The sequence below is a fragment of the Mastomys coucha genome, unplaced genomic scaffold (assembly GCF_008632895.1).
Source record: "Mastomys coucha isolate ucsf_1 unplaced genomic scaffold, UCSF_Mcou_1 pScaffold22, whole genome shotgun sequence".
Classification (NCBI taxonomy): Eukaryota; Metazoa; Chordata; class Mammalia; order Rodentia; family Muridae; genus Mastomys; species Mastomys coucha.
Window position 1 is genome coordinate 2,210,519 of NW_022196905.1, and position 9,302 is coordinate 2,219,820.

Consider the following 9,302-nt stretch of genomic DNA (forward strand, 5'->3'; position numbering starts at 1 on the left):
ATTAATTTGAAAATTAATATTACCAACATATCCTAATTGATTGAAATCCAATAATATGAGGAATTGGGGAAAAAAAGAAAAACAAAGCAAAACAAAACAAAGTTTCTTAAAGCCCAACTTCTTAAAAAAATATGAATCAGAACCTCATGTAAAAGCCACACAACTAAATATAGGGTCAAAAAAAAAATCTGGCCAACAGTAAAAGGTTTCTGAATACAGACCATTCAAAACTTAATTCAAAATACGATGTGTAATGAAAGCAAGATGTCTCCGACAGCACTTGTTATAAAACTGCACTTCAGCCTTGATTCTAAACATAATACATCCAGTGCATTGTGCATGCCGACACACCACACAATGCCAATGAACACACTGCTTACAACAGCTGAGGTCACACTCAAAACTATTTTATGTTATATCTGTGTTTTGAATGGATATACAATGTTTTCTGCTCTTATGGAACCAAAGATGGTTTAATTATGGAAAACAAATACAATTAACATTTTCCTACCATGATTCTTCAAAATGTATCAAATTAGTGTATTTTTGTGTTGTACTGTGTTAGAACATTAGATTTTAAAAATTGCTAGCGAGTTTCATTTAAAAAAAAACCCTTCAATGAATTTTGACTTGGGATAAAAAAAAATCAAAATTTCTAATGGTCCTATCAAAATATTGATCATCTCCAAAATAAAGACGTTTTACAACCTTTGAATAGTATCAAATATTCAGCAAAGACTTAACTATATAAAAGTAAATAGATCTTTATCATTAGTATGTAAATTTGCTTTTGTTTTTAATAACTGATAGTTATATGACTATCAAAGAATTGCTTTAAAATAAACTACTTATTCTTGTTAAATGCTTAGCTTGTATATCTGTTTTATATGCCATACAGCTAAGCTCATGGAAAAACTTCTCAAGTGGAAAGAGTTCATGAGTGGAATAAGTCTGATTTCTGTTCTGGTCTATCCGCCTCCCTCTGATGTCATCTGCTTTCTTCCTCAGTTAATGCCCACACACTACTACTAAAGAATTCAATTACTGGAGAACTAACTGGCAGAAAAAGTAAGAGGGAAGGCATGAGGATGATGGAGTGAAGTAGGAAAGAAAATATGAGCAAAGTGCAATGATTTTTAGTTATTATGCATAAAATGATATAATGAAACCCATGATGGGTATGACAACCAAAACTAAAATATATGTAAAAAGGAATTTATTCACTTTAGAATCTATAATCTATTTTCTTCTATCCCATATTTCCAATTCTAAATAAAACTTCACAGGTTTTATTTTCAGTTTCTGAGCAGCTAAAGCATTCTGAGCATTGCTTAACCAACCATGGTTACTGGCTCTTCTTATGTGAGTATGTATGTGAATATGTGACTTCCAAACTTCAAATGGGCCTGCCCTGACTACACTTATATTCATCTTCAACTTCCTTTGTGATTTCTCACCAATAATCTTGCACATTTTTCCATTTTCCTAAAAATCTACTGGTTTAACCACTTTTATTCACATCTTCATGCTTTTCATTTATTGCACATGTTTAAAATGCCTTCCCTTCTCATATCTCCCTCTGTGACTCTTCCTGTTCACTCTGGTCATTTCTAAAAAAATTTTACACAGAGTTCAGTTTAGAAAGTCCTCCCCACCCCCTGCTGTGTGGGGAATCAACCTCAGGGCTTTTATATAGTAGGCAAGTACTCTGCTACCTAACCACGTCCTGAGCCCTACCAAAGTTCTTACATGTAAGACATCATTTGCCTCTTTAGGCCAGCAATGTATCAAAGTCCTACTTCTACCCTTAGTGTAAAGGACCTTACCAGTAGGGAAATCACCATATCCTATCACCATAGGAGACAGCACTCAGAAACTATTCACTTACTGAAATTACCTTTGACTGAACCCTCCCTTCATCCATCTCACCCAGTATTTTATCTGGTTGCTAGCAGAAGATTTCTGCTCTGAATTCCACTCTTGGCCTTACTGGACCACACACTTCCACTAAGCAAGAAGTCCACATAACAAAGTGATACATACCTAATACAATCAACACCTCTTTTGCACATGATACTTTTAAGCCAACCTCACAAAATACCTCTCCTCCAAAATCTTGAACTTCAGATGGACTACACTACATGTATGGAGCAGAGACTGAAGGAAAGGCCATCCAGAGACTGTCCCACCTGGGGATCCATCCCATATATGGCCACCAAACCTGGAGGGTATTGTGGTTTCCGGAGAAGTGCTTGCTGATGGAAGCCTGATACAACTGTCTCCTGAGAGGCTCTGCCAGAGCCTGACAAAGACAGAGGAAGCTCGCAGCCAACTATTGGACTGAGCTGGGGGTGGGGGTGGGGGTAAGAGTGGGAGTGGGTGTCCCTGATAGAGGAGTTGGAGAAGGGACTCAAGGAGCTGAGGAGGTTTGCAAGCCCCATGGAGGGAGCAACAGTACCAACAGGCCAGACTCCCTGGAGCTCCCCGGACTGGACCACCAACCAAAGAATACACACGGAGTGACCCATGGTGCTGGCCATATATGTGGCAGAGGATGGCCTTGCTGGACATCAGTGGGAGGAGAGGCCCTTGGGCCTGATGGTGTTTGCTGTCCCAGTGTAGGGGAATGCCAGAGGGCGTGGGTAGGTGGGGGAGCACCTTCATAGAGGCAGGCAGGGGGAGGGAGGATTCGATAGGGGGTTTCCAAAGGGGAGACATGGAAAGGGGAAAACATTTGAAATGTAAATAAAGAAAATATCCAATAAAAAAAATAGGTATTCTGTTGCTTTACTGCTTATAAAATCCATCGAACTACATTTGTGTTGACCCAATTTTAACAAATTATTCATTTAAGTAAGCAAAGAATACTTCTTTTCCTATCCTTTTCCCTTATATAGGTCATTCAGAACAGAATTAGGACACTAAAAAAATCTTTTACAGAAACTGAGAGATGGAACTGAAAACACAGAAGTAGACTTGAGGTTTAGAAAGCCTCCCTCCCAAGGTTCTGAGGAGAACCTAGCAACTATTCTTTTGGAACATCACTATTTTCAAATTATATCTATATCTTTTTAAATCAAAGTGTGAACCCAAAGTGAAAACAGATAATGTGGTTTTTAAAAAATCTGTGTTTATTCTTCTCTCATATATCAAATCCCCTCTCTCCTCTCCTCCTGGTCGGTCCCTTTCCCTTCCCCACTTCCCCACCCCCAATCCACTTCTCCCTGTCTCTTCAGAAAAAGGCAGGGCTAATGTGTTTTTAACCCTTCACTCAAGTACCAGGTTTCAAATAACCAGAAATACTCTTTAGAAAAAAAAAATTAAGGTGAAAAAGTAATGTATTTTCCTAGTTTGGTACACAAAATTCAAATTTTCCTGCCTAAAATTAAGCAAATAAAGGGAAAATTGTGAGTATGTATTATAATGGGGTCCATTCCTAAAAAGTAGTTAAATTATTTTATCATTTTGCTTAGGAAATAGGTATTTCAAACAAAAAGTAATTCCATAAATATCTGCTAAGAATCCTGAAAATGTCTACACTTTGTTTTCCCTCCTAAGGGGGAAAAAAATCATACATTTTTAGCTAACTCACATATCCAAGTGTACAAGTTTTCCTTGGAAAAGGTATAAAACAACACTATTTCCTGTAGAGTCACACATGAAAACAGAAAGCCTCTGAGGATACAGCGGTTAGCACTGGAATGATCCTTCTGTATTTGACTTCTAACTTTGTCTAGCTTGCTTTCTTTGGCTGCGATATACACATGACCAAATGCAACTGTTACTTCCAGGTAACAGTTCATCACTGAGAAACCTTCCCAGCAGGAGCGGGAGGCAGGAACTAGAGCTGTTTACTGGCTGCTTCCCTCTGGCTTGCTCAGCTACCTTCCTTATAAAAAGGCAGACCACCCGCCAGGGTCAGTACTGTCAGCAGTGGGTTGGGCCTTCCCACATTAAGCAACCAAGAAAATGCCCCCACAGACTTGCCTGCAGGTGAAAAGGGCAAAGGCGTTTTCTGAGGGTTTCCTTTTCCCTGAAGATCCCTGTGTCAAGGTGACAAAAACCTAACCAGGACAAACCTCTTAAAATGAAAAGTCTAAAAAGGAAAATAATTTCCAGTAAAATATGGAATTGATATATGTAAAATTAATAGAATAGTATACAGACTCTAATAACAAATATTTATACTGCATTACTTTCTCACATATGTAAAAGTATCTTCAAATCAAAAAGTACAAGATTCTTGTAATGACACTCTATTGAGAAAGAAGTCTAAATCTTTAGCAATTGATAACCACTGAAGTACTCATAATGAATCTGCACTACAATACTGCAACAATAAAATGGAGTCATTTGTATTACTCTGATCTAGGTACTGATATGCTTTCAATATTCAATTTCTATCTCAAAAAACACATGCCTACTTAACAGAAACTCAAAATTACAAACAAAAGATTTAACTAATTAACCCAGCTCTCAAGACTTCAGCTATTTATAAACCTCAAAATATCTTTAAACAATTCCTCAAATATTAAAAAAACTTAATAATTCATCAATAACACAATAAGCCATCTAATCAAACTTAGATATTTAAATTGTTTGCTACAGAAGTCTTCCTGACCAATTGTAATGTTAACTGAATTTTTCACTTCTGAAACATGTTAGTTCAGCAGTTTCAATTTTTGAACCATTTATTCTTCTATTAAAAAGGTTAATAAGAAACATCTTTACACATGCATAACTTCAGTTAAGTCTTTTCCCTATGGTAGACAAGATTTCTCTGTCTCTGTCATTTTACCAAATTACCAAAGATGACACAATGTGGTTTGAATTTCAGTACTCCAGACAATAAATGAGAGAACAGACAGAATTGGCAAAGTCACGTTAAAGTTTCCCAATTTTAACAGGTATAACTATTTGGTTGTGATAAATAGGGTAGGCACCTATGAATACTGCTCCTTCCAAGATCCAATTAAACCACCCGATTTGCTTTTTTCTGGCCAAAGAACCAAATTAAGCCGTGAAATCTAAGTTCAAAGTATGTAATTTTTCAAAGAAAAGAAGTTTCCGAGAAAGAAGAAAACACTTACATTTGGTGCATGACCTGGTCCAAGAATACTCCATCCACTAAAGCCACATACTCATCCAGGTTAGTCCCATTTCCTGCAGCCAGAGGTCCAAACGTTTTAACCTACAACAGAAGGATTGTCACGACGTGAACGCCCACCTTCATCTCTGCAGCCACAAATAACACGGCCAAATATACCATAGAGGACATCTTCCTTACCCAAGTGACCAAGGGGCTGGTCATGAACTGCTCCAGAAGGGGAGTAAAGATTTCGTTCTCCATTTTACAGATTATATATTCAGGAGGGGGTGGGGGGAGGAAGTACCACAAATACGCCCAGGGAGCTGGTCAGTAAACGTAGGCGGAATCAATGAAAGTCCATTCCGGCAGGGGAGGAAAATCCCACCGAAGAGGGGGAAGAACTCTCCCTCCTCAGCCCCCCCGGGGAAACGAGCCCGAATCCCGCGCTGAGCCGCAGCCGACGCTGGCAGTCTGCACCCGGTGAGGAGGGGCAGAAAAAAGGCATCTGGAGGAGGAGGACGCGGAGAGCGGCCGGGGCACGAGACAAAAAGCCCGTCAAGGTTGCCCCGCTCCCGGGGGTGGGAGCCGGCCAGAGCAGCGGCCGCCAAGGACTCAAGCCCAACGTGGGGGCCGAGGGGGCTGGGCTGGACCTGGGCGAGCGGTTCTGGGCGTTCCGGCCGCCGGCGGACACGGGAGCCGGGAACCGAGAGCGGGGAGCGTCCGCCCGCAGCCTCACAGCCTCAGGCGCGGCTCGCCCCTCGCCGGGCGCTCAGCATCCCTCCGAGGCCTCGCGCTCGCTTCAGCGCCCTGGCTCTGCCCGGGGCCGGGAGCTCCGAGGAGTGTCCCTGACCGTCCGGCTGCGGGAACCCCGCCAGACTCCGTGTGCCTCAGCGACGCCCAGGCGCTCCGCCACTGCCGCTGCCGCCGCCGCGCTCCAGTCTCCTCCGCCGCCCTCTGGAGGAGCTGGGGTAACGGCCTCGGAACCGCAGTGCCGCAGCACACCCGCCGCCCGCCTCCCGCCTGGCGGGCGAGCGCGCCGCTCCCTCCGCGCCAGTATCCTTCCGCCGACTCCCCGCCCTCCCGCGCCTCTGCCTCTGGATTGTGGGAGAAGAAAACCGCTGCAAGAGCGCGCCCCCGCGCGAGCGCGCCCCCGGCCGGCCCGCCGCCGCCCAGATTCTGGCGGAGCGTGGACGCGCGGGAGCTGCAGCTGCGGCGGGGGCCCGCGTCGAGCCCGCGCCCCCGGACGGTTGCCAGGGCGTAGGGGGCGGGCAAGGGCAAGAGCCCGGTCTGTCTGCTTGCTCGCTCATGCCTAATTATGGTTTATTTCCTCCCGGAGCGCCTTCTTTGATGTGTGAAGGAAAAGGAACGAAACCCATCTTTTTTAAACACGAGGGATGCAGGCATCCTCTTTCGGACACTTTGATTTGCTCTGTTAAACGTGCTTTCTCGCCCCCTAAAAAGCCTAGGAAAGCTGCAGCAAAAAGCAAAAGCACATCTTGGGGGACGAAAAAGGAGGTTGTTTTTCTTTTCCCGTCTTTTACATATATATGTGTGTGTATATATATGTATGTATATATATATATGTATGTATATATATATGTATATATATATATACATACACACACACACATATATATAATGCCTGTGATGCAGGCATTATTTTTTGATTTCTTGGCCATTGAAAAAAATATCCAAACTGAGAGCCACAAGAGAAAATATTTAGAAATCACTCAAGTTGTGTGACAAACATTTGTTTAAAATTATTTATCTTATGCACTAGTGGGCCCTTCAAAATATGACAGTTCCCCAACAAATTAAACGTTATTTTTCCTCATACCCATAGCACACCCAGGATAAGATGGAATAGAAAACACCTTTTTCCAAAAACAGTAGAGTATTGTGATATTACAGTGCATTTTATGTTTGCATGGTGCTTATAAGTACGTATCCTCTTTGACTACTCATATTTTTAATGGTGTCTACTTTTGTACATTTTATTTTACATTGAATGTATGAATTTTTGCCTTGGATGTGTGTTTGTTTGTTCCCCACTTATGTGCCTGGTTCCTGTGGAGGTCAGAAGAGGGCACAAGATCCCCTGGAACAGGAGTTAGAGGCAGCCATGAGCCACTGGATGCTGGGACTCAAACCCTGCCCTCTGCGTCAGCAACCAGAGCTCATGACCACTGAGTCATCCCTCCAGCTCTCATATTTTAAGTTAACAGTAAACATGCTTTATCATATACTAAATTAAACACCACAATTCCTTGGAGCCCAACTCTAGGATTTCTGATAGCAAGGCTCACTAGCTGTGTGAACCTAGACACATTACTGAACCCCTCTCTTCCCATGTAAAGCAAGAAAACCAATAAGGATCCATGAGATGGCAGTTCATTGCAAATGATCTACTACTGCAAGCAGTAGCACTGTAGTCATTATTCCCCCTGTCCCCCGAATTCGAATCTTTATAAAAAATTTGATACACTACAGTTTCTACTCAAGTTCAGTTGCAGGAAGAAATGCCTTGCTTCTGGTGTATCTGCAAACGAATGGCCTTCTAAAATCACCGTGCTTCAGATTAGGTTGCATTCATGTAGTACAGAGTACAGCCTTGCATTTTCCTGGCCTATACAGAAATCCCAGTCATCCTGGTTGCAAACCAGGAAAAGACTTTTTCCTTTTGCTCTTGCTGACTCTTCCTTAATCACAGTTCTTTGATTAGTAAGTGAGGTATAGAGGGAGAGGTGGCACCCATATGGAAGCGAGGCTTTTAGGAGCTCTACTACCTGACATTTTTCTTTTCTTTGTAATTTCTTAGGAACCTGACAACATGAAAGCACCCATACCTATGTTAGGGTTGTTGTGAGATAAATGGATCTATTTCCCTTAAAAGTGAAAACCCATAAAGAACTAACACCAAGCACATCAGGCAAAAGACATTCTGGACAGTGTTGACTGAAGGGTTAAAACAGGAACATTGCATTAACTCAGCATTGTTTATCCAGTTTACATTTAGTATCCAACCCATCCCTCACCAAAAACTGGATTCCCCTCTGGAACCAGATGGCTAGATGCTTCCTGGTCTATCTTCAGGTTACACACACACACACACACACACACACTCAAAAAAGAAACATGAGGAGTTAATTGTAAAAACAGGAAACTTTAGACCAGACTGAGGTCTGCAGGAACTTATTTGAAAACCTACCAATTTATAATTCTCTAGTTTAGCAGCAGCGTTAGAAATATTTTATAATATCTCAAGAGTGCAATAAGGAAACTTCTCTGTCTGGCGAAAGACAGATTGTGCATTATGCACCACTTAATAGTCTTTGCATTGCAACGTCCTGTAAGATGAAATCCAAAAGTTTTCTAGCCTCCTTTCAATTAGGAAGAGATTTTTCAAAGTTCTTTAAAGTTCTTCTGCTTTTGTTTTTTGAAGACATTTTCCATTTATCCTTTCTCAGAATATGAAATACAACAGGAAAAGACATTTTTAAAAAAGTCATCTGTTTAGAATCTAAGTTACTTGACAAGTTCTCTCCACACAATACTAAATAGTAGAAGTGTGCCATTGAAAAGTCACTACAGAAAGTTTTATCCTTTGTACTACAGTTGAGTCCCCCATCACCTTTTACACATCTATAACACAGTCTGTATACCAGGAGATCCCATACCTACTACAACCATGTGCATTTTGATCTATACTACAGGAAGTAACAGACTTGCTCCCAACATACCTCCTTGGAAACAAATACTTTTAAAAACAGATTTGAAGAAATAATTACTTTCATAAGAACTAGAATGTCACCATCATTTAATATTCTCTACAGAGTAGAGATGTCTGAAATGTCAATTGAATATGTAAATGAAACAGAAATCTTTTGGTAAATAAATAAAATGAGGCACTGAGAGATGTTACACTACAGATGAACCTGGAAAGTGTTGTGCTAAGTGAAAAATCAGCCACAAGGGATTGATGACTGTATTGAATGACTCCATCTGTGAAAATGTCCAGAAGAGACAGCACTAGAGAGGCATAAAGATTCGTGACTGTCCAGGGCTGAAAGAGGTGTGTTTAAGTGGGAAGGTGCAGGATTTCTTCTGAGAAAAAGAAAATGTCAGAAAATCAATTTTAGGAGTAGATAGGTAACTCTATAATTATGTTTGAAAGCCACTGGGTTGCAGAGCTTAAATGAATGAATTGTGTGGG

At 41.4% G+C, this 9,302-nt stretch overlaps 1 protein-coding gene across 5 annotated transcripts in view; it reads right to left on the reverse strand.

Moving 5' to 3' along the window:
• Ccdc88a (coiled-coil domain containing 88A) overlaps positions 1-6,062 on the reverse strand; it is a 127,919-nt gene extending 121,857 nt beyond the window's left edge. For 4 of the 5 annotated variants that reach the window (XM_031341618.1, XM_031341619.1, XM_031341617.1 and 1 more), the window contains exons 1-2: positions 5,288-5,532; positions 5,091-5,191 (exon numbers count right to left, since the gene is read on the reverse strand). In XM_031341618.1, coding sequence (XP_031197478.1) covers positions 5,091-5,191; positions 5,288-5,350 — 164 coding nt within the window. In that variant the 5' untranslated portion in view covers positions 5,351-5,532. Of the gene's footprint in view, positions 1-5,090; positions 5,192-5,287 lie in introns of all 5 variants that reach the window. The other variant, XM_031341620.1, reaches the window with a different exon arrangement.
• Between the last annotated feature and the right edge of the window lie 3,240 nt (positions 6,063-9,302).